Source organism: Hippoglossus stenolepis, chromosome 5 (assembly GCF_022539355.2).
Source record: "Hippoglossus stenolepis isolate QCI-W04-F060 chromosome 5, HSTE1.2, whole genome shotgun sequence".
NCBI classification, from domain to species: domain Eukaryota; kingdom Metazoa; phylum Chordata; class Actinopteri; order Pleuronectiformes; family Pleuronectidae; genus Hippoglossus; species Hippoglossus stenolepis.
In genome coordinates, this window is record NC_061487.1 from 13,239,287 (window position 1) to 13,263,776 (window position 24,490).

The following is a 24,490-nucleotide window of genomic DNA, read 5'->3' on the forward strand; positions in this document are numbered from 1 at the left end:
GAACATGACAGCTTCAAAAACTTTTAATTATTTAAGAAATAATACGAAATTTTTATAATAAAAAGATATTAAAATGAACTAAATCAAATATGTTGTAATGAATAAAAAAGAATGAAATAAATTGGTGTGCTTAAATTATGATGGATAATTTAAAGGATGTACTATCTATACAATTATATAAAATCTCATATAAATACAGAATGATAAGAAAACTAGTACTACTGGATTCATAAAAACATAATTAAATAGAAAAGTATAAGATAAGATAATAAAGTTAAATAAATATAATATAATAAGAATTAAGGCAGGCAAACACTCAGTCTACAGTAATCACTCACCTTTAGAGAAGTATGTCCTCAATTTTCTCCAGAGTGGGACATCATTGTTGAAAATGATGCCCCTCCCTTCCATCCCGATGCACTGCAGCCCTGTTTTGCTCCCAAACCTGGCAGTGTAGTGGGGGCTCTTCATAATGTGATACACTGCTGACGACCTGCGAGTGAAGCCAGACTGTGACGTGACCTCATCACAAGATTCACTGGATAAACTGTGGGTGCAAAGATGTTTTATTTGAAAAGGACTCGCCTGCTTAAAATGAGGGTCTCCTCGCCTTTGATCCACACCCGCACGATGCTGCCATATTTGTTGTTGTAGTAGTTGCTCGCCGTTCCAATCCCGGTCCAGATGAACCTGGAGTAAGAGAGAATAGGGCCGAGTCCTGCCAGGAAAGAAGGACCTGGGAGAAAAGGAAAAGCTGGTGATTAAAACATAATAGCTTCCTGTTATTAATTAAGCATGTCTGAAAACAGGGTCATTGAGAAGGTTTTCCTTTGAAGTATATCCACAGAAGGAAGCTGAATTACAAAATATGGATCAAAAATCAATATTACATGAAATGTCTGTTCAAAATTGAATGGTTGTTTTATTTTAATATGTATAAGTTGGCTCCCTTTGTTTCAATTTTATTTTTTTTACATTGTTATTGATGCTCCTACTCTTGTTTCTGTCTTTCTCTTCCTGTACTTGCTCTTTTTCTACATAAAGGTGTCTTGTGCGTCTGTTTTAGGACGACCACATAATGTGCATGACACAATAATGAAAAATCTATGAAAAAAATAAATCTCATCCTACCTGGTATGTGTGACGGGTTTGTTCGGCTCCAGGCTGTAAAGAGCAGCAGCAGGAGAAGGAGAAGCAGAAGAACGGTGACTCCGGACACCGTGTCCACCACCACGGGGCCGGTGGTGAGGGTCTCCAGCGGCAGCATCCCTGTGAGTCGTCAGTCTGCCTGCAGATGGAGTTTGACCGATGCTCACACAGCTTCTGTCTCCTTCAACAAGCACAGTTCACAAAACAAGAAGCTGAATCTGAGGACGACCTTCCTTTTCATCCCTTGTAATACTTCTGTCCCCCAGTTACCATATACAACAAAGCCCTGGTACAAGCTAAAACCATAACACACCCGCATGAAGCTTAACAATGAAGGACACAGTGGTTTGTATCCAGTTCTGAAACTGTATAACAGATTCTAAATATAGCATAGTTATAATGATGGATCATAATGATCTAACATCATGTACAAGAGTTTACATAATGTTTATAATAGTGTATTTTAAGGTAATAGTAAGTTTATAAAATTCAATCCTCATATTTAATACATATTATTCACACATAAATAATTTCCCCGTTTTCCTTCTACACCATTGTGGTAAAGCATGTTTTAAAATCCAAGCAGGAGACCATACTTGATTAAACATTAGAAAACATGAGCACAGCGACGTTGTCAGGGATTCACATGAGTGGGTAAAGTAAGGTAATGACGGACGATTTCTTTGGTCGAGAATATTGCTGTAGACAATTATTTTTATTTTTTATTTTCAGATGCTTAAGCAAAAATTCTACTATCAACAACAAACAGTATTCATTTCCCCCTTAAGCTCTCTGAACATCACTGAGTCACATCCCAAAACTAAATTCCTGGATAAAAATATGAAAAATGTAACAGAAAGTATGAATTGCTGAGTGGGGAGTGAACTCTCGATTAACACATTGCATGAAATCAAATTTTATCAAATTGAGTAAAAAGTCTCGGTGGTGTAAAAGCAGTAACTGTAATAATAATTTCTGTACTAATAGAATATGAAATGATCAGTGCTACTTACTTCTCTTGTCCGTTGCTTCCCCCGACAGGTTAGAGAGCAGTTTGAAGAGACGTCGCTGCCTCACAGATCAGTTTTAAACATGATCAACTTTCTCCTACCAAATAAATCACAGTGGGATTCAAGTGTTTATAAATCCTCGCTTCAGCCTCCACTTTACCAGTTGCTTAGAGACGCTGCCTCCTCGGGGGGGGTTACAAGTAGTGTTATACGCCACAACACGGAACAGGCCAGATAACAGTTCACGTCTCGAAGCTTCAACAAGAACAAAACAGGTGTCTTTTTTTAATTCAGGAGAAAAACAGAAACCTTTTCACATTTGTCATTATTTTTAGATGGGCTTACTTCACATTTAGCTGTTGGAATAAAAGAAACCGCTCCGTCCCAATTCATCTGCTGTGGAGTCTTTTCAAGGGGAAATTAATTAGCTGGGTCAGACTGACCTGTGACAAAGAGAGCAGAGATTTACCCAGCGGCTCGAACAAGGAGACAAGGGGCTGAGAAATCTTTATCTTTTTATACGCTTAGTCTTGAGAATTTCATGTAGAAACGCTGCTCACAGTTTGTGTCACTTCAATGTATGAAATCATAGTTACGATCATGGGAAAAAAGGTGTTTGTGCAGAATCTGTGTGTATAATGAGCTGTCCTTCAGCCTCAGTGCCTCTGAATAGCTGGTGTTCTGTTCGACAAGATATTGGCCTCACATTTAGGGCTTTAGTTTGGGGGCTTTCATCCCAAATTGGAAGGAAAACTTACTTTCTCCATTCATTGTTGTCCAGAATAATTAGGACTTTTTTCCAATAAGGGATCTTACAGGTACATTTACGCCAATTTAATACATTTTACACTGACTTTTTATTTGGAAATGCATATTTAGATCATTCAAAAACACCAAAACCCCCTCCATGAAAAGGAAATGTTGACATGCACATGCACAGTCTAACGGCCTTTTACCGAAAGTGCTCTGAAAGCTCTTTTGTCCATCAGAAGAATGTTCCCTTTGTCCGCAACTTATTTATTCCACTTCCATGTCATTTGTGTGGAACGTCTCGGTGACAACATTGAGAGGAAGAGCACTAGAAAGATGAGAAGCAGTCATTCTGGAAATATGTCCATTAGCAGCTACAGATTTTACTGTAACTGTTTCCCAGATGCTTGTTGTTGTGCAACACTGCGGTTCCACCAGTAGCTACAGACAGATTTTGACATGTTTATGCCGCTCCAGCAGCCCGAGCGTAGTTTCCCTGTGACGTCTCATCTTTTGGCAGGTGTTCAGATATGAGCTGTATGTGCCTGTGAGTTGTCAGAGCTCAGATCACACTGCGGCCATGCGACAGGGCACAGATATGACGGAGAAAAGTGGGGTTTTTCAGGCATGGAAGGTGCTGCTGGTGGGGATGTGTGTGCTGCTGCTGATCCTGACCTCCTGTCTAGTGTTTCTGCTGGTTCGGCAGAAGGAGCTGTCAGAGGAGCTGGTCAGGTTGGACTCCCAGATGCAGGAGCTGTCACAGAGCTCCAGGCTGCAGGAGGGAATCCTGTCCACGGACCATGATGAGGCTGCAGAGCTGAAGAAGCTCCACCGCGGCAGGAGGAACCAGGAGGGGGAACCAACACAAAGTCAAGAGGAGAAGGACATGCTGATGCTGATGACATACTCCATGGTCCCCGTAAGACACGAAAATGCTTTCATATGGGCTGTTTTGTGAGAGGGTTAATATTCAAGTTCATTGACTGTACTTTAGAAAAAAAACTGATTCATGTTGTTCTGATTGCTGTTATTACGAGAGGGAACAGGGGAGGAATCGTTTCTGTCATCTTTAACAGAGACATATCCTCAGTTTTTCCCTTGTTGGGATAAGAAACATTCATGAAATGCAAAGAATCCAGGAGTCTGTTGCAGCGATTAAGAAGGGCTGGGTTTTTCCATTGGGTGATTCCTAGATAAATACTGTTGAGCAGTGGGGCCTGCATTGACCTGCCCCCCAACTGTACTCACATCCTCTGAGAGCTGGCCCCTCTACACATACTGAATATTGTGACAACACATTCACCTCTGGTACACAAGTATTTGACTTTAGTGTCATTGCACATTGTACAACCAAATGAAGTTTCCCAGTGGTATAGATAGTGACATATCACAGTCTAATAGATAAATATAAAAACAAACAATAAATGGAATAAAATCTGAGGTATTAAAACAGATGAGTATATGTACAAATATGTACTCAGTTTTATTGCACACGATAATATTTCTTAGTTGGAATATTGTTGCACTTTGTCAAGTTCTCTAATGGCACTTAGATAAAAGCTAGTTTGAGGTTTTCGGACCCGTAGCGCCTTCCAGAGGGCAGCAGGGTGAAAAACTGGTGATCTGGGTGACGTAATATAAGATAAGATAATACAAGCTTCAATGTATAAAACAAATGGATGCAATCTTTTCTCTTGATGCTGTGTGCAAATTAGGATTAGTTTCATTGTCTCCCTTAGGAGAAATTTGTCTCGGGGCATTTGAGAAAAACACTAGCGCTGCAGCAGGACATTAGCTTTTCCACACATACATGTACAAACCTCAGTAAACATGGAACATTCAATATTTAACATTCAATATTGAACAACACACAGATTAATGCAACACTTTCAGTTGTCAGGATGTGAATGAGTAGTTTTGCAAAGCTTCCTCTGAGTTGTACAGGAAACCTTTTTTAAGTTTGTCAGTGTTCCTACAGCCGATGCTTATTTTACGGTGTGTCTCTGTTTTTCAGGTCAAATCCCTCATGGACATGTGCAGCTCCAGAGGAGTTTGTTTAATAGGTGCATTTCAAAACTGTTTTCCACCCCAACACTGTTTTTGAATAGATAATGGTGCCTCTGCTGTGTTTAGTTTGTGTGATTATATTATTTGTTTTTTTTCCCCAGGTCCTGCTGGGCCTCCAGGTAAGAACACAGATTGTTAGTTTAATGCATAAATGACATAAACTAAGCTGAAATCATGACAAAGTACTTTTACCTGTTAGGTTTGCCCGGTAGAGCTGGTTCACAAGGACCACAGGGTGAGCCGGGTGCGGAGGGGCGACGCGGGAGAAGAGGTGAGAGATGTGTTGGTTTTTCACAAATCTAATAATCGATCCATGTGGAGAGAAACAAAGAAATAAACTCAGAAACAGAAGTCAGTCTTGTTTGAAACAGTCCTCCATTGTGTAACTACATGAGCATCCCACTCACTGTCTTCAATACACTCTGTTCATAGCTGCCACACAGCTGTTTACACATTAATGATGCTGTGTTTTGTTGTGGTTTGAACCATACGCTCCATACAAAAGTCCCTTTGTGGCCAATTTGTTTGTCTTTTACTCATCTACTGACTTCCCTGAAGGCATCACAGATTGGCTCAAGTTGTGTTTTTCACTTGGAAAAGGTTTTAACGCTTTTTAAAATCCCTACAAAAAACACATGGTTGTCCTCTTGTTTAATTATTTTCAACAAATGAACTGACAAACCTATCAATATATACTGTAGGACCCACTGGTAAAGTGGGAGAACCGGGACCCAAAGGAGACCATGGGCCTCCTCGACTGAAAGACGAAACCTGCAACGACATTCTCACTGAGGGTGAGAGACGACATGATACTTGAACCTGATATTGATAATGTGTCTAACGGAGAGAAGACATTGCTTTAAGTCAGTGAACACGACATCTAATATTCCCCCAAAACTCAATCTGAAAACGTTCAACTTTTTAGGTGCTTTTACTTGATTTATGTACCACCACGACCATATTTGACATTTTATCGTGTTGTGTGATAAACAAACTGAAACAACCTCTATTGACGAATCCTCTATTATTTTTGATAAGATTTGGGTTTAATGTTAATTCTATTCCTATGCTTTAAATTAGAATAAAAGTGTTTCCCTTAAAAGTCACAGCACAATTGAACAAAATATCCCAAATTCACACAGCAGCCCACATTATGTCTTTTCTTCTGTTTGTTGTTGTTGTAAAGAGCTCTTGTATTTGACCAACAGTTTTGTTTTGGGGTCTGTTTTACATGTCTGACTTGTGTTGTGTGTATATTTGAAGGTCCCCCTGGTCCACCGGGTCCACCTGGTCCACCTGGTCCACCTGGTTCAAACTGTCCCCCCTGTAATCCTAATAGAGTGAGAAACAAAACCATCGGCAGACACATTCATCAAACCAACAAGCTGGAGAGTAAGAACGTCTCATCTACTCTAAACCAGTATGTCTCATTGTCACTGCTAAAAACCTCTCTGCAGAAACTACAGTAGACCCTTGTGATGGAAATCTGGAAATACAAGAGGCTGGAAACACCAAAGTTATCCACGTGTATTTTAATAGGGGCTTTCTGCAGAAAGGATCAACACAGAGAGTCACAAGGATCTCAGAGTGAAGATGCAGGACACTCAAATGCAAGCATCTTATATAGGAGGACTAAGGCTGTCTCTCAGAACCAGTTAAGACTGGTTCTGTAGGCGCAGGAGAGAGAGGAATCTAAACACAAACAACTGATTTACATGTGTTTCCTAAGGAGATAAGCAGACATACATTCCGTACTTTGGAGGGTAAATAAGTGGCAAAAGGGTCTGGCAGTTTTCAGGTCATCAACAGTTCAGACCATAAAACAGCTCAGGTCATAAAAGTCTTTAGACAGGGCTGCAAAAGTTACTCTTCAACTATAAAATAGGTTTCAACCACACTTAGTTAATTTTTCCAGTACACCCTAGAGGCCAATCTTTAGAGTCTCAACCATCTAGACCTTGAATTTGCAATATGGCAAAAAGTATCAGAAATATGAATAATATATTTGACTAAAATATAATGAAATATAATGTTTTCATCTCAATCCTAATGGGCTGGGTTTGTATGAATAATCCACTGTAACAAGTCATAATAGTCCTTAGTGCCGTAGGCAGGATTTTAACGAGTTCAAAGTCATTCTACTTAACAGAAAAATCGAATCTTTCTTAATTTGAGTTTAATATAAATAATTTGGATTGCTATGAATTTAGTTTATTCAATTCATTTTTAAATGATGTTTGCTGTGAATTTCATTTCTCAGCATGAAAGTCTCAGAGACCCCACACGGCCAGGAGCACAGTCTAAATATGAGTCTTAAAATACTGGAATTTCTCTTTAAAATATCCACAACGTTTTGCTTCTTGATTGCAGGATTACTCACCCAGAAGTAATAATATTTTTCAATAAGTAACCTTTTCAACAATGTAGAAATATTTAAGTCTTTGCTGTTACCATTGACTGGTGTAGCCCTTGACTTTTCTTGTGCATATTGGCATCCCTTATTATAACAATCTGAATCAAAACATAAACATTGAATATCTATCTCTTTCACTCTACCTCTTCAGAGTCGTCTCCTCTCCCGACCAGAGACAACTTGAATCAAACCGACACAGAAAACAGGACAACATTTAACACGACTGGTGGGAAACAATTCAGTATTACATGCAGCCGTTATATGAATTCATGACTTTGATCATTTGTTTTTTTGTGACTGAAGTCTTCAATTCCTCTTTACTAATATTGGAATTAATGTGTCTTTACCATTTCTTCAGTTTAAATCTTATCTTTCTTTTTACAGAATCACCAACATCACAGCCACCTGATGATACCAGAAACGTCGTGAATGTTACCGACTCTGAGAAACTACTCAACACAACAATACAGCCTGGTAAGGAACTGTTTAAACTGCAGAAAAAAACTATCTCTACCTATTGGTGGTACTCAGTACGACATTATTACACAAGTAGTCAGACCACACCCACCTGAAAACATGGACTTCATTTTGATCTTAAATAGACAACTCATCTATGCATCTTGCATCCTGTTTCAGACAGACACCTGTCAAAGTTCTTAAAGGGATAGTTCACCCAAAAATGAAAATTCACTCATTATCCACTCACCACTATGCAGATGGAGCGGTGGGTGAAGTGTTGAGTCCACAAAACACTTTTGGAGTTTCAGGGGTAAACAGTGTTGCAGCCAAATCCAATACAATTGAAGTAACTGCCTAAATGTCCTCTGTAATCCTCCTCTGGAGCTGCGTTCGCACGTGGGTCACAGAGGACATTTAGGCTATGAACATGGTGTAAATGACGTTGTTACGAGTCAAATTTGAAAGTCAGGGCTTACGGACACTTGGACGACACCACAGGAGCCGTATGGAGGCATTTTATGTTTTTTTTTTATATCTGAAGAATCGGTCACCATTTACTTCAATTGTATTGGATTGGCTGCAACAATGTTTACCCCTGAAACTCCTAAAATGTTTTGTGGACTCAAACACTTCACCCACCCCTCCATCGGCTTAGTGGTGAGTAGATAATGAGGGTTTTTTTTATTTTTGGGTGAACTATCCCTTTGAAATCACCAATGTGGTTTGGCTTTGGCTACAGTAGATGTCTCTTGGATCACATTCTAACGTGATCACAAACACACAGACTCACGAGGTGAAAGCAATACCAGTATATTTTAAACTCAACATTAATTTATCTTCTAGAGTCAGAATCATTCCATCCGCACCACGACACAGACGCCTTGAATGAGACCAGCACGGGAGACGTCACAGAGGCACCAGTACAATTATCAACAGGTGAGAAATATGTGTTTAAATTGTAATCATCAAATATCCCATGTTTGTTTCTTGTATCACGACTAGAGGCTTTGCATTATAACATTAGTTATAATGTGTCATTTTATTATACAGTCCTACTTTCTGGAGACTTGGGTAACAACAGTGATGTCTTCAAACCCAGTGGAAATATCAGTCATACAACAATAAGAGATGGTGAGAAACTGTCAAACTCTATGTCCTGTATTATCATCATTATTGTCTGATTAAAAATGCAGACATTTTAAATGGATTTTGCTGACACTTTGCTTTACTGGTTTTATTTCATCCTATTCCAGATTTATTTCTTTACACTCTTAACTCCCAATGTTGAGATACCTTAATATTATCTATGAAATCAGACTGTACTGTATGACCACACACTTTGATTTAACAAACTATAGTTGACCTCTTTCTGTTTTAGTTTCAACAGAGTCAGTTTCTCCTCATCCAGACAACAGACACGAGTCCTGGATTCCAACCAACACGAGGAATGTTACAGAGTCGCCAGTGGAAACATTAGCAGGTTTGGAATACTGATACTGGATCTCGTTCATGAAACACACATACATGTATGTGACATGAACATCAAACCATGTTCATCTTTCTTTCCTCAGTTTTACCAACACCACGTTCAGCTCATGAAGCCGCTGATATCTTTAACTTCACTAACTCAGAGAGGTTCACGAACATAGATAAGGAAACTGGTAAGAAATTGTTTAAGTTACTGGAAAACTTTTTTGTAATCCTTTGCTAAGGACAATTTTTTTGGCATGGTTGTTTATTTTATATCATGTTATTATTTACAATCTTGATATTTATGATCGGTTATGTCAAATTTTCAAACTCTCTTTTCTATTCTTGTGCCATTCTCTTTTTGTTCTTGTGTCCATCCATGTGTCATCATTTTTACTTTATTTATGTTGGGAGCAAATGAAGAGAATTTAATGTCAAAACACTGAAGTAATCAGTGGTGGAAGAAGTATTCAGATTCTTAATGAACTAAAAGTATCTGAACAATATTAAAATAATTTATTACAGTACTATAAAAAGTATTCAAAATTCCTCCAAATTCAAGAAAGAGTATAAAATATAACAGTTTTGTCTTTATTTAATTTTTGTCTTTATTTTCTAGAGTCAGTGTCGTCTCATCAGGAAAACAGCCTCAACATCTTGAATGACTCAAACACAGAGAATATTACTGTAACACCAATTCCATTACTAACAGGTTAGAAGTACAGATTTGACTATTCTGCATAAAATGAGTGACCATAACTTGAAAACATTTTATCTAATATTTATTTTTATTTTGCAGACCCATTTTCTTCAGACCAAAGCAAAGATGCAGTCAATGGCAGCAGAACCTTTATTGATGAGCCCAAGGAAAACAGTAAGAAACTGTTTTTGTATTGATATTGACAAATTATATTTTTTTCCAAATACATTAGCAGCAGTTTACTCTGCACAACAATTATTATTTAATAGATATTAAACATCCAACAACATACCTGTACTGGCTATTGGATATTTAGATATGTATTAGACCACAGATTAGTATTAAAAGTTTAGTATTAAAAGCTTTGTAATAGTTGAAAACAACTGAATGAATTTGCACCTTGAATAATACAGAAAGAGAGAATATCACAGAATCATTAAAAACATTATTAACAGAATCCTGTGTTGCTGATTAAATTAACTATAACTATAAAACATCTGGTTTTCATCGCTCGCATTTAATGTCATTAATGTCATTTAACTTTAATGTCTCTTTTCACACTACAGCTCATGTTTATGAGGACCAAAACAGTGATGCCTTCAATGACAGTAGAACCATCATTAAAACACCCATGAATAGTGGTAAGAAACTATCACACTACTGTGTATGTACTGTATTTGATATAGTGTTGACTTATTCAAATTAATGTTTAAAATTCACCTTTATCTTCTAAATGCTGAAACCTTTTTCATTTCATTCCATTGAATTGAACTACTACTTAATTATGTTGCACAAAAACAAAGATTGCTGCTCACTTGTTATAGAACACAACTTTATGTATATATTCATATATGAGAAAATGTTAATTAGCCGTTTTCATCCATTCACTTTAGACTCAAGAGACAACAAGCTGAATTTAACTGGCAACGAGGGATGGACAAAAACTGGTGAGTGAACTTTGTGATTAAAAGCTTCAAATTATACACTTCAGAACAATTATACACAGTTATAACAAGTATATTGTTATAACTGTGTTATAATAGAGTTTTATTGCCGTTGGTATTTTAATATCTGTGTATTCTTTGTGGAATCTGTTCTTTGTTTTTGCAGAATCACCCACACATCATCCACCTGACAACATGAATGTTACTGATGCTGAGAAACTTCTCAGCCCAACAATGGAACCTGGTAAACAACAAGTTTGAGTTGCAGAGGAATTTTAAAGACAAACCGAACTTTTACTATATTTAAATAAAACACATATTAATCTCAATATTATTTCACCCTCTAGAGTCTGAATCAATTCAACAAGACAACAACCACGACACCTTGAATGACACCATCACAGGAAATGTCACTGAGGCACCAGTAACATTTTTAACAGGTAGAAAACAATGTGTCTTGTATTTGATTTGTTAATTATCCCATGTTTGTCTCTTGTATTCTGATTAGAGGCTTTTATCATAATAACACGGTTACTGTCTCACTTTATTCTACAGCCCTCATTTCTGGAGACTTGGGTCACAACAGTGATGCGGTTAAAGGCCGTGGTAATAATGCTACACTGAAAAGTGGTTAGAAACTGTCTGCATGTCCTGCATTTAGTGTAGTTTGGTATTGACCAGTGTTCACTTGTATGTTTAGCTTCTAGACTCAAATAGCAGATTTGGTATATTAGCGTTTTGAATGACTGTACTGCATGACCACATACAGCCTGGTTTTACACACAGAATCATGGTTGACCTCTTCCTGTTTTATTTTTCACAGAGTCAGTATCACCTCGCCCAGACTACAGACAGGACTCCTGGATTGAAAGCAACACAGGGAACATGACACCAACATCACGTTCACTTGACAACATCCACGTTACAGACTCTGAGAAACGGCTAAACCCAACAGTGGAACCTGGTAAACAACAAGTTTCCGCTGCAGGGAAACTTCAAAACCAAATTTTAACAAAATAAAATGAAAAATCATGTTAATCTCCGTACTGTTTTATCTTCTAGAATCAGAATCATTTCATCAAGACAACAGCCACGACAGGTTTAATGAAACCAAGAGTGAGACTGTTACAGGGGCACCATGGAAATTATTAACAAGTATGATACACTCTGTTATAATGTTGCAATATAACGCCATTATATACACATCTATTTGTGTTATAACTACATTATATATGTTTCATTCAATTTTATAGCTCCTCTCTCTGTTGAACTTACTGAAAAGATGGACACTTTCAATATCAGTGGAAACATCATTGATACTCCCATGGAAAGTGGTAAGAAACTGTCTTTAGTCACATATCTGCTTTCAGTATTGACTTATGCATATTTAGAATTTATTTATTATTTTCAAGATTTAATTTATTCAAAGATTTAAAAAAAATGTAACTTAATGAAAAGAATGATGAGAAGAGAATTGTCCTTTGTCTCTTACCCTTTAGACTCTTCATATCCACTCCAGACCGCCAATAAGATCAATGTGATCGACAGTGAGACATGGACAAAGAAGGGTTTGAAAAATGGATTAAAATAACCTAATCTATCTAACTAACTAACTATGTACCTGTGTATTCATTGATACTAAAACAAATGTTTTTATTCACTAGAGTGCCGTATCAAAAGTATCAAATGCTCGGAGAGAGCCACCAAAATGAGAAGCACGTTTGGAGCCTGGATGTCAGACGTGTCGCTGCTGGACGACGGTCGATACTGGCTGGCTGATCACTTTTCAGGTGACTGATGCAGAAATAATTTATTTCATCATTTATCACAGAGTTTTGTGAATGTTTGTTGGGTTTAACATGTTAACTTTTCTTCCTCAGGTCGAATTTTGGCAGAGTATGAGAACATTTCATCCTCTCAGAGCATGAACAGCAAACCTATAGATGTCAGGAGGTTCTACCAGGGTTGTGGCCATGTTGTTTATAAGGGGTCATTTTACTTCCAAAATGCAGGAACAAACAATCTCATAAAGTAAGTGTGTGTGTGTGTGTGCGAGTGTGTATATGTTATACATATGAAGGAATAGTCTCCTGACTTAGTAACTTTGCCTTGCTGAAATATTTTGAACACCTTGTAAAACTGTTGGCCTCGAGGATGAACTGATCCGATTTTTCTGGTCAAAGATGAAGGTTTCTCTGACCTCAGAAAGCACATTTTTTGGTGAACTTGATGAATCCGGAACACAGATTACTGGTATAATCATTATGTCTGGAACAAACATAACGTGAACTCAAAGATAAACTGATTAGAATTTGGAGTTCAAAGGTCAATGTCTCTTGAACTTGATATCTTAAGTCTGCCTGTCGGTTGTCACTTGGACACAAACATTAACTGATTAGATTTCAATAGTCAAAGATAAAGGTCACAGTGACATATTATGATAGACTGAATGTGCACTTGTTGGCAGAGGCATAAAGCTGCAGGGCAGTAATTGTAGATGTGTTTGTGATATATGACATGTGGTTAATATGTTAACTCATGCATTTTTGATTTTACAGATTTGACCTGAACACTAGGAGAATAGACACTCTGACTGTGGCAAAGAGCAGATACAACAATCTGAATTATCTTTTCCCCAACTCAAAGACTTACTTCAAGTTTGCTGTGGATCAAAATGGACTGTGGGTGATTTTTGCTTCAGATACCGATGATAACACAATGGTTGCAAAGCTCAACCCCGACACATTTTCTGTGGAGTCTGTCATCAACACTGCCTACCCCACAACTAAAGCAGGAAATGCCTTCATCGTATGTGGGGTGCTTTATTTCACAGATGATATGGACAGAAGAGTGGCCTATGCTTTTGATTTGAAGAAACAGAGTGCTTTTGATGCAAGTTTTGATTTAAGGCCAGCTACAGGCATCTTGGCTATGCTGTCTTACTATCCCAACAGAAAGCTTTTGTACATGTGGGAGGACAGCAAAGTGAAAACCTGCAGAGTTAAACTCAAAGCGACCTAAAATAACCACAAAAAAACCTGTAAAATGAGCAATAAAACAATATTTGAAATATCGGTTTTATGTTTATTGTTTTTTTTATGTTATTCATGAATTTCAAGAAACTGGCATGACATGACTAATACCCAGACAGTTACAGGATGTTACATAATCCTGTTTGAACTGGCCTTTGCTCCCTGATTTGTGACTACTCACTCTGTGTGGCTTTAACAGGCCTTAAAATGCAAGGATAAGACAAAGGACGAGATCTGGTCTACACCAAACCATTAAGTGTGTATTGTATTTCTAAGACTTCTCAGTTAATATTTATGACGTTATTTTTAAGGAATTTATTTAATTTAATTTAATAAAAAAATGTCCATTTTTTATTGCCTAAATATCAACATTTATATTGTTATCTTGTTGAAAACCAAATGTTCTTTGTAGCTTTGAAAAGTTCTGTATATACATTTAATTAATTAATTCTTCTTTTTCTTATTATTGATGATGATGAAGATGATGATGATGATGATGATGACTTTTATTATTCAGAATCAGGGTCCAGATACCGCATAGATTAAAATACAAACAAAAGCCCAAAGGAGAAAAATAAACACAAACATATAAATATTGATGTCTAACATTATTATTGTTGTTGTTATTATTATCATCATCATCATCATTAATATACCACCTTTACGATTATCCCCAAACGCAACACAAGCGCACCATGTTGTGAAAGTAGAGTACGCGGTCCCTCGAACGCACCATCAGTCCTCCCTGGGAACGCCTCCTGCTGAACAGTAGATCTCAACAGGTCTGGATGGGTGTAAACCTCTTTACACGTAACGGCGGCCTCCATGTTGTTCCAGCCAAGTTGCAGTTAACAAATCTGCTAGCTACTGTACCCGGAGAGGAGGCTAGCTGGTTAGCCGTGTAAACGACCTGGTGCATAACTGCGAGCGTTACATCACGGTGGGTCTTGTCCCCACCTGGGAGGAACAACGCGGAGCAGTTAGTACCTGTGGTCGGTTACTGTGACACGAGCATGACACACTGACCTCTCACTGAATTAACCAAACTAAAGCAGCGGTGACTTTGACGCTCTGTTGTTCCCGAGGAGGAGGCTGGTCTCCGGACGCGAGGGGTTTCTTCGTACCTTGTGAGTAAAACCAGCAAGCTGATAACATGTCGCCCCGTGTTTTTCGCTGTTGTAATGCTAGACGTAAGCCATGCGTGAGGCCTGGGGTTAGTGTTAAGCCTCCCCGCTGAACCGCTGCCCGGCCCTGGGTGTCTGTCCTCCCGGGGTCGTTTGCCATTTCCACCGGCAGCGGCGTCCCGTGGCTGTGGTCTGGGCCTAGCTTAAGTAGCTGCCAGGTACCTCTGCATTTAAGCTAGCCAGCTAACATTGTTTATCTTGTCATGTATTGCCAGCGGTAGACACGAGGAGGTGTTTATCTGTTTTGGTTTAATCCATTGATACATTACGTGGTTCTAATGATACTTGTTTCAACAACTAGAAGCTGCACTTGGTGGACCCAGCTTGCTAATGCTAACAGTGACGTAGGAGTTATGAAATGTTCGTAGCTAAGTGGCCTGTTAGCCGCCGCTGCTAACGGAGCCTCCCCTCTCTCTTTGCTTGGTGGTGACTTTACTTTCATTTTCAGGGGTTTAAGCCAAAAGAGGAGTTATGTCCTGTCCATGCACCTCGGCGGCCCGGCTGTTCCTTAACACTGCACACAGAGGTAAGAAAACGAAAGTGCCCACACTGTGTAAGCTGCATGACATTGTTTTGTTTGCTCCAGCCTGTAAAGTAAGTCTCCAGCTAACCCAGATCACTGCCTGTTATGACAAACATGTAACGTCAACAGGTGGAAAAGTCACTTGTACGAGTTCAGAAGCGACGGCTGAGCAACGTTGCGTCATCATCCAGCCTCACAGAGCCGTGCAGCTGTGTCCTAATATTTTTTTTATAGTAGTGACAAATAAATAAATTAACTTTTAAGAAACATTTCCAAGTAGCTACAGCTAAGAAGAAGCAGATGAGCTAACAAGGACAAAACTTCACCTACCCCGAAGGGGCATGGAGAAGAAAGTCAGAAGTCTTAAAATCTCAACCACAATTTATAAAGTACAATTTTAGGGATTAATTTATTTTAAAAAAGATGATTTTAAATTAATTGACGGAAAAAGAAAATGTCAAAATGGACTTTCCAGTTTCTCAGAGCCCAATGTAATGTCTTGTTATTTCCAACCAACAATGTTATTAAATATTAAGCTTACAATCATATATGACAAATAAAGTAGTAGATATCAGGGGAAAAGCTGCAACCACAATTAGTTTGGTGTTGTTGGTTAAAAGATGAGTAAAACAACTAATTTAATATATGCTGTTGTTTCAGGATTGTCCTGCTCCCGCTTTCAGCTCTTTTCTCTGAGTCGTCAGGGGTCTCGGGAGGCACATGTACCTCTCCAGGTGCGGGTGAGGTCTTTTTCAGAGACTTCTGTCTGCTTTGCTGCTAAAGATGGGACAACGAAGGACAATGGGAGTGATGGTGGAAAGGTAATCTTCTTGCACAATAAATCTCATGTGTAGCTTTCTTCCAATGTAGGACAGTTTGTACATGGACGAGATGGTAATAAAGTTATTGGTATGTGCTGACACAGTCATGTTTGTTTCACAGAAAAGCATCAGTGAGGGGAAGAGACTTTCTGGTTCTGGAGGATCAGGAAAGGGGGGAAGTCAGCTACGCTGCCCTAAATGTGGAGATCCATGCACGCACGTAGAGACCTTTGTATGTGAGTAATTTAATAAATATTGGACAACTACGGGGGAAAAAAGTGATCTATAGTCTATTTTAGGTCAAAAGTGAATGTTGAACCTTTCAACAGGAGAAAGTGTTAAGAGAAATAGCCTTCAGGTATATTAGTCAACGCTTTTTGTTAAATTACAATGTAACATACTGATCCCATACACGATTCTGGGCTGAAATGTGTTTTTTAATTCTATTTTCTATTATTATTATTGAAGTATTCAAATCTTTAACATTTTCCTGTGATACAAACTTAACAAAATTACTTTAAACACAGTGGTGTGACCACAGCAGATAAACAGTGCACAACAAACATCCACCTCAAGTCATTTTCTGGCACAGCAAATTATAGTCCTGCAATACTGAGGTATTGGTTTGATTGTTGTCTAATGAGCACGGAATAAGAAACCTCTCGAAGATTTCTGCACTGGTTAGTTTTTGTAACTTTCTGAGACTGACATTATTGAGTTTATGTCAGTGATTGACCAGGGGAACAGTTAATGTACATGTTGGCTGTCCAACGCCTTTGAACGATTAACTTAAAGGAAGAGTCATGAATGTACACCGCCACTCGTATGACACTATTCTCCACCTTTTAAACTCTTTATTTGCAAATATTTATTCAGACAATGTGCTGATAAATGAATACATCCCACCCCTTACGTTTCTGCCACTTACTGCACCCAGGTATATTTACCATATGGTCACATTTACAATTTCTGGAATAAGCTTTCCAAGCCATGAATGTGCTGTTTATAGTCATTCATTCATTTCCTCTTGTAGGCCTCAGGTAGAAGTTGGTTGAATTAGCCTTCTTAAATGGATAACCACATATTTACTTACATAGTTGTGACACAAAATCATGTTAACTGAATAAACAGAAAACTGCAGGGATAAAGGTTCAAAAGAGTCCAAGATATTTGAACAAGTTGTGTCAAACCAACAATCACAGCCCAAAGAAATCTAGTGTATAAATACTAATTGTAATACTCTATCACTACAAAAGATTTCTGCGAGTTGGATTCCAGAGAGCGAGGTGTCTGGTGCAGGGCTCCTTGTTGTGTGCACTTCCTGTCCTGAGTGCGGGGCCTGCATCAGAAGCCACCACACAGAGTAGCCCTGCAGGCAGGTGGGGGTGGGCTGTTGGCAAACCCCATGGCTGTATGCAACCTTTTAAAGGGATAGTTCATCCAAAAATGAAAATAGACTCATTATCTACTCACCCCTAGGCTGAAGAGGGGGGTGGGTGAAGTGTTTCAGTCCACAAAACACTTCTGAAGTCTCAGGGCTAAACTCTGTTAGAGCAGGATACAATACAATCGAACTCAATGGGGGGTCCTTCTTCAGACGTAGTAAAACAGAAAAAACATGCCTCCGTACTGCTCGTGTGGTGGCATTCCAATTCGACTCGTAACGAGGTCATTTATACTGTTTTAAGCCTAAATGTTCGCTTGACCATTTGAAATGCTAAGTCCGCTAGCTTACCCACTTCTGGTGGACATTTAGCCTTAAAACACAGTGGAAATTACCTCGTTTCGAGTCGAATTTGAATGTCGGGGCTTCAGGACACTTTGATGACACCACACGAGCATTATGGAGGCATGTTATTTTTTTCTGTTTTATCACGTCTGAAGATACTAATGTCTTCAATTGTATTGGATTCAGATGCTACACTGTTTACTCCAGAAGTGTTTTGTGGACTCAAACACTTCACCCACCCCTCCATCGACTTAGGGGTGAGTAGATAATGAGTGAATTTTCCTTTCTGGGTGAACTATCCCTTTAACATGAAACCGTCTGCTCTTTTAAAGGTTCACAGAGAGTTGACCCAAATGCAAACATTACTTTTGGATAAGGGCGTATTGCTACACACTATCTGCTCTTCTTCTCAGCTGCCTCAGCAAGTTTTTACATGAAATCCCTCTGGAACTGACTGCAGCACTTCCCTTATGCACCACTACATTATGAATTTATCTTTACATTTTTTGTGTGAAAACGCATCATAAACTCTGTTTAAAAGTAACGGGTCTCTATCATAAGGGAAGAATGTCTCTGTGCCTCAGCCTCATGCTGTAACAAATAAAAATGTCCTACAACACTTACTGTATGTATCTTTTTGCCAATGACCAAACTATGCTACATGCAATGCTATGCAAACTAATGTCTGATGTTTCAAATCATGCTTTAGGAATAAAATATAATGCAATGTAACTTTCTGCAGTAACATACTCTAAGTAAACATGTTTTTATCCATGGTTTACTTTTTTGGGTTATCCAGTCACTGAGTCATTTCCGCTTGCTTTTTGCGCAACAAAGTGAAAGTTCATTCTTACATCAAACTTACTCCTCAAAGGTGTGATGTGGTTTTAAATGTTTAAATATGTTTGCCAGTAACAGGTTTCCGGGAGTAATTCACCTTTACAGTAATTTACTACATCAAAGGGTAGTGAACTAGTGAAAATATTCAATAATTGAATTCAGTACATAGGATTCAATAGTGACATTAAAATATGCCAGAGGCCACCAATTTTTCTGTATCAACAACAAAACTAATTATCTTTGTTCAGCTAAACTTTGAAAATAATGAATACAACTCATGAGGGGGCATCGTCGATTTACACCGATTTTGTCTGGTTTCAGTCAAATTAATCTGCAACCTTGAAAGTCTCTAAAAATGTTTTACCATTGACTGTGTTGTGTGTCATTCTTTTTGTAGCATCAACACGATTTGTCAAGTGTGAGAAATGCCATCACTTTTTCGTGGTTCTGTCTGAAACGGACTCTAAGAAGGGGCTAAACAAAGAACCAGAATCTGCTGCAGAGGCTGTGAAACTGGCATTTTCCCAGAAACCTCCCCCTCCCCCCAAGAAGGTGAGACATTGACGCAGAAATTAAAGTCGTCTGAATATACTTTGAAATTACTTTCACTGAAGTGTGACAAATATTACAATTTTATACTGTTTTCTCCCCCCTCAGATATATGCTTATCTCGACAAATACGTTGTGGGCCAGTCCTATGCAAAGAAGGTGTTAGCAGTCGCCGTGTACAACCATTACAAGCGCATCTACAACAACATTCCTGCTGGGAGTCGACAGCAGGTTGAGGTGGAAAAGCAGCCCTCTCTAACACCTCGTGGTCAGTATCCCTGTCTGTAGAGAGATGTTACTCCACTACATTTACATTTCTAATGCATGTACATATACAAACAATCAGGTTTCCACTGATAACTTCGATCAATCCAGTACAGAACATGTTCTGTGTCTTTTTGTTGACATGCAAGTGCTGAAATCAGTGCACTTGTAGTTGTTTAAATTTGCCACAAAAAAGCAACAAGACTTTGATTTATTTAATATTTTACAGTCAAATCTACAAATCTCACAAATAACTGGTTGCAACTGTGGCCTTTGGTTATAACTTGTCTTTAATCATAATCTGTATGATTTGGCATTTGTTCAACAATCATCGTACATGATTGTGTAAAACGTTTTTGCAGGATTGCGTTGAAAATGTCATAGTAGTAAAGATAAATGATCAAATTGATTTGAGTACTTTCGTCCTCCCCTGTAGAGATAGAGATGAGAAGACGAGAGGATGAATACAGATTCACAAGTAAGTGATTGTCACTGTCACTGTTCTCTTTGCCAGAGGTGACTGTAAAAATTATTTAGATATATTTTAATATGCTTTTATTCTTATGATTTGCACAAATGCCAAACTGTACAGACCTTTTTCAGACAGGTGTTTCTTATAAAATGTTTATTGTCTCGCTCAACTAAAAGAATTCCAACTCCAGTGCTGTAGCAGGGACCTGTCTACAGATCAGGACTAAAGCCATAAAATGAAGATAATCTTTGACTGACCACACAATAAGATAAAGTAGCCCAGTGACCTACATTCACATCTGTACTTGTTTCTATTTTCAGTCCAGCCCTCCTCACTTAGTAACTCCACACTGGCACTGACATGGGCACTGATTAAGGCATCCATATTTTTAGCCAGTACATGAGAACTGTTACTAAGCACAGATAGACACACGCATCATCAATGAATGGCATGTTTGAAATATGCAGCAGCGCTTCAAATGTAAAGCATGTGCTATATGTTGCTAGATAGGTTCTTACCTTTCTAAACTCTGTGGCCTTGTTGTTGCAGAGCTGCTGCAGATCGCAGGGATCAGTCCTCATGGAAACGCTCTGGGAGCCTCAATGCAGCAGCAGGCGAGCCAGCAGGCACCTCAGGAGAAGAGGGGCGGAGAGGTCCTGGATTCCACACACACCGAAATTAAACTGGAGAAGAGCAACATCATACTTCTAGGCCCAACTGGCTCAGGTTAGTGTTGTCAACATTTCCCTAAATTGTGCAAAGTGAGGTGCATCAGATCATGGAGATAAACGCTGTCTTGCCAAAGGGAATTTGATGATGATTGCTCTAATTTCCACAGGAAAAACATTATTGGCACAGACTCTGGCTCGTTGTCTGGATGTTCCCTTTGCAATTTGCGATTGCACCACACTAACTCAAGCTGGATACGTGGGAGAAGACATTGAGTCGGTCATCGCTAAACTGCTGCAGGATGCCAACTACTCAGTGGAGAAAGCACAGCAAGGTGGGCAGACGGACTAAAATCAAGCACTACAATTTCCCATTTTGTCCCACTTTCCAATTTCTCCAAAGATAACCACCATAGATTGCAAGTTTTCCACTTTGAATCTTGAAGGTTTATCAGTAACAAGAACTGTCTCAGTTCATGCTAATGTCAAACTTACACCCCTGTGGCTCTGTGCTTCTGTGTGATGAGCAGGTATTGTGTTTCTGGACGAGGTGGACAAAATTGGCAGTGTGCCTGGAATCCATCAGCTGAGGGATGTAGGTGGAGAAGGAGTCCAGCAGGTCAGTATTCAATCCACACAAAATAAAACCATATGCAGCGATTTGTTTATATGTTATATCACTCGATGAAATTTGAATCACAGAATGTCTCTTTTGTAAGATTTGAATTTAAAACAGATCAGTAATTTTGAATTTTATATTTAAGACTTTCTCTCTTCTCTCTGTCAGGGTTTGCTTAAACTGTTGGAGGGCACGATTGTCAACGTTCCTGAGAAAAACTCCAGGAAGCTGAGAGGAGAAACAGTTCAGGTCGACACAACAAACATCTTGTTTGTTGCATCAGGTGCCTTCAATGGACTTGACAGAATCATCAGCAGAAGAAAGAATGAAAAGGTGAATTTAACACAGCTCATACACACTCAGGAGGTCTTCAGCTAAGATTCCTGTTTGTTTACATTCCTGCATATAACTTAGTAACCTCATGTGTCCGGATTCTTCAGTATTTGGGTTTCGGAACTCCTTCCAACATGGGGAAAGGGCGTCGTGCAGCGGCTGCAGCAGACTTGGCCAACACCAGCGGTGAGACGGACACTGTGGCAGAGATCGAGGAGAAGGACAGGCTGCTGAAGCACGTCGAGGCCAGGGACCTGATCGAGTTCGGAATGATCCCAGAGTTTGTGGGTCGTCTTCCCGTGGTCGTTCCTCTGCACAGCCTGGATGAAGAGACGCTAGTCCGAATCTTGACTGAACCACGCAACGCTGTAGTGCCCCAATACCAGGCTCTTTTCAGCATGGACAAAGTAAGGGCTCTGATATAGTGGTTGCAACATATTCAGATAGACAAGCACAACCTCCTTATTTATTTAGTAGGAACATTATTGAATTTGACTTTTAAAATGGTCACTACTGGCATAGTTGTTGACAGTGCAAAACCCTGTCATCCAGCCAGGTGCTGCATTGGCCAATCAAATACATGCAAGAGCAAATTTCTGGTTGAGAATTCATCTGTATTCATCATTTGTGTGTTTCAGTGTGAACTCAATGTGACTCCGGGTGCCTTGAAGGCCATAGCCAGGATGGCTCTGGAGAGAAAAACAGGAGCTCGGGGGCTCAGATCCATCATGGTATGTTAATTTATTGAGGGTATAACATTTTTCATTTCTTCAGATTTTGAGGTAACACAAAATTAACATATCTTCTTCAATAGGAAAAGCTCCTTCTCGAGCCCATGTTTGAGGTGCCACACTCTGACATCATGGCTGTTGAGCTGAACAAGGACATTGTCCTAGGAAAATCCCTGCCCAGATATATCAGGTCAGTATCTCACAGAACAGGGCCACGTGTACAGCATGCTGGAGATCAGGTTCCTGTAGCCCTGCTCAGTCTCCATATTTGTGTATTTTGAAACCTGAACCGGAGTCTCCATTTGAATTGCAGAGCTCCAGCCAAGGAGACGGCAGAGGAGGAATACGACTCGGGCATCGAGGAGGAGAACTGGCCTCGGCAGGCGGATGCTGCTAACAACTGAAACATGTCCCTCATTTCAGCTAAAGACGGAGCTGGCTGAAATCATTTGATTACTCTGAACCCTCGGATACCACCGGTTGGTTTCATTCTAGCCCCTGTCATACAGTCTGTGGACATTGTGTAGAGGTACTGAAGGCTGCTGGTTCTCAGTGAGGAGTGATTTCATGATGAACAAGTTAATAGTGTAACAACCATTGGTCCTGTGCATCAGATGTTAATTCTCTAGTGGTGCACCACATGGTGGACCTTTTATAAAAATATTTCAATCTCTGGGGATTGTTAACATTTTATCTATATAAAGATAATGCTATTTTATTCATGAAAGGATGTGTAGCTAGTTTGTTTTCTCCTCGTGTGGTGATGGGTGTAATAGCAGAGGAAGCAATTCGAAACAATGGGATCACACTGTACACATGAAAACGTGGGCTGCTGAGAAAGCGTAGATGTGGTGTTACCATGTCAAGTGACGCCTTATGTCATAAGTGCATAATATTCCACAAGCACATCAATATTTTTGATGTTTTTTCTTTACCACCATTGTAATAATGGTGCTCACAGTGAAATCAGGCTGTAAATGTTGAGCTACACTGCTTAGGTAGCATTTGTAAGCAGTTTGTATGACATGACCTAATTAGGAGAACTTAATATGAATTGAAATTCACCAGCACACTAAACACAGCAGGTAAAAAACATAATGGTGACTTTTTAAACAGGCACAATGGTTGTTTTTCAGTGTTCACTTCCTTCTCCAGCCAACCTGTTAGGGAATGTACATGTTTATTCGCAGACCTCCATTTTCACAGGACTAGTTCAGATCGCTGGAAAAGCAGGATTATCAGGTTATTTTGAGAACTTAAAAAGTGTTATTGAAATATCCTCTGATATTGTGTTTTTTTTGTTTGTTTTTATGTTGTGTAGAAAGCTATCCTCCAGTATTCATGACTGAAACATATTCCTAAACCGGATAACAATTCAGAATTTTCCAGATTAAAATCTTTACCAGACAAATGGTCCTGCCTCCACTGCTTTGTCAAAGACCCTCACAACAGCAGTTCGTAGTGATGTCATATCCTGTTATTGAATGGCACCTCAAGTCACATGTCTGTACTCAAGTCTCCATCTAAAGGCTCTGACAGACCCACTGTACTCTTCAAGCTTTCCGTGCTATAGAATGCGATTAAACTAGATCTGTTCTCCTTTTGCTTTGTTTTCTTTTTCCTCCAGAACTACTTTTTTCTGTTTTCAGAGGTCTGTTAAAGAACCTGTTAACACCCCAAGTTTGTGACTCTTGAGAAATTCTTGTGATTGTTAAAAATATAAATAAAATGTGTATCTCTGTACAGAATTTACATTTTTGTTC

At 39.1% G+C, this 24,490-nt stretch overlaps 3 protein-coding genes across 6 annotated transcripts in view; 2 read left to right on the plus strand and 1 right to left on the minus strand.

Annotated features, from left to right (window-relative positions):
• The window catches only part of LOC118109472 (aromatase), a 24,361-nt gene extending 3,438 nt beyond the window's left edge, over positions 1-20,923 (minus strand). The window contains exons 1-7 of the mRNA XM_035156618.2: positions 20,895-20,923; positions 5,169-5,275; positions 2,505-2,602; positions 2,163-2,414; positions 1,132-1,330; positions 586-736; positions 339-493 (exon numbers count right to left, since the gene is read on the minus strand). Of these exons, the coding sequence (XP_035012509.1) occupies positions 339-493; positions 586-736; positions 1,132-1,267 (442 nt within the window). The 5' untranslated portion in view covers positions 1,268-1,330; positions 2,163-2,414; positions 2,505-2,602; positions 5,169-5,275; positions 20,895-20,923. The remainder of the gene's footprint in view (positions 1-338; positions 494-585; positions 737-1,131; positions 1,331-2,162; positions 2,415-2,504; positions 2,603-5,168; positions 5,276-20,894) is intronic.
• Positions 3,225-14,036, plus strand: LOC118109461 (gliomedin). Of its 3 annotated transcripts, none has more exons than XM_035156597.2 (26): positions 3,225-3,828; positions 4,924-4,972; positions 5,078-5,095; positions 5,176-5,247; positions 5,678-5,770; positions 6,240-6,368; positions 7,541-7,615; positions 7,774-7,863; positions 8,692-8,784; positions 8,899-8,979; positions 9,227-9,328; positions 9,420-9,509; positions 9,938-10,030; positions 10,118-10,192; positions 10,585-10,659; positions 10,912-10,965; positions 11,129-11,206; positions 11,310-11,402; positions 11,518-11,592; positions 11,786-11,926; positions 12,025-12,117; positions 12,216-12,296; positions 12,462-12,530; positions 12,627-12,752; positions 12,843-12,993; positions 13,521-14,036. In XM_035156597.2, the coding sequence occupies exons 1-26, from the start codon at positions 3,490-3,492 to the stop codon at positions 13,981-13,983; spliced, it is 2,898 nt and encodes a 965-aa protein (XP_035012488.2). In that variant the 5' UTR covers positions 3,225-3,489; the 3' UTR covers positions 13,984-14,036. The 3 variants fall into 3 exon arrangements, with proteins under 3 accessions (XP_035012488.2, XP_035012489.2, XP_035012490.2); XM_035156598.2 differs by having other exon boundaries at positions 9,441-9,509; XM_035156599.2 differs by having other exon boundaries at positions 3,226-3,828; positions 11,518-11,568.
• Positions 14,805-24,470, plus strand: clpxb (caseinolytic mitochondrial matrix peptidase chaperone subunit Xb). Of its 2 annotated transcripts, XM_035156606.2 has the most exons (15): positions 14,805-15,121; positions 15,627-15,704; positions 16,362-16,522; positions 16,644-16,758; positions 19,489-19,643; positions 19,749-19,908; positions 20,341-20,382; positions 20,926-21,102; positions 21,215-21,379; positions 21,575-21,663; positions 21,832-21,996; positions 22,104-22,403; positions 22,635-22,727; positions 22,811-22,917; positions 23,041-24,470. In XM_035156606.2, the coding sequence occupies exons 2-15, from the start codon at positions 15,650-15,652 to the stop codon at positions 23,129-23,131; spliced, it is 1,875 nt and encodes a 624-aa protein (XP_035012497.1). In that variant the 5' UTR covers positions 14,805-15,121; positions 15,627-15,649; the 3' UTR covers positions 23,132-24,470. The 2 variants fall into 2 exon arrangements, with proteins under 2 accessions (XP_035012497.1, XP_035012498.1); XM_035156607.2 differs by lacking the exon at positions 20,341-20,382 and having other exon boundaries at positions 14,806-15,121.
• The last annotated feature ends 20 nt before the right edge of the window (positions 24,471-24,490 follow it).

Excerpts from the sequence above, each read along its gene's own strand:
- LOC118109461 (XM_035156597.2), top strand. The coding sequence starts at position 3,490 with ATGCGACAGGGCACAGATATGACGGAGAAAAGTGGGGTTTTTCAGGCA. Across the intron at positions 10,031-10,117 it reads ACCAATTCCATTACTAACAG|ACCCATTTTCTTCAGACCAA; the intron begins GTTAGAAGTACA and ends TTTATTTTGCAG. Across the intron at positions 11,593-11,785 it reads TAATGCTACACTGAAAAGTG|AGTCAGTATCACCTCGCCCA; the intron begins GTTAGAAACTGT and ends TATTTTTCACAG.
- clpxb (XM_035156606.2), top strand. The coding sequence starts at position 15,650 with ATGTCCTGTCCATGCACCTCGGCGGCCCGGCTGTTCCTTAACACTGCA. Across the intron at positions 16,759-19,488 it reads GCACGTAGAGACCTTTGTAT|CATCAACACGATTTGTCAAG; the intron begins GTGAGTAATTTA and ends TTCTTTTTGTAG. Across the intron at positions 22,918-23,040 it reads TCCCTGCCCAGATATATCAG|AGCTCCAGCCAAGGAGACGG; the intron begins GTCAGTATCTCA and ends TTTGAATTGCAG.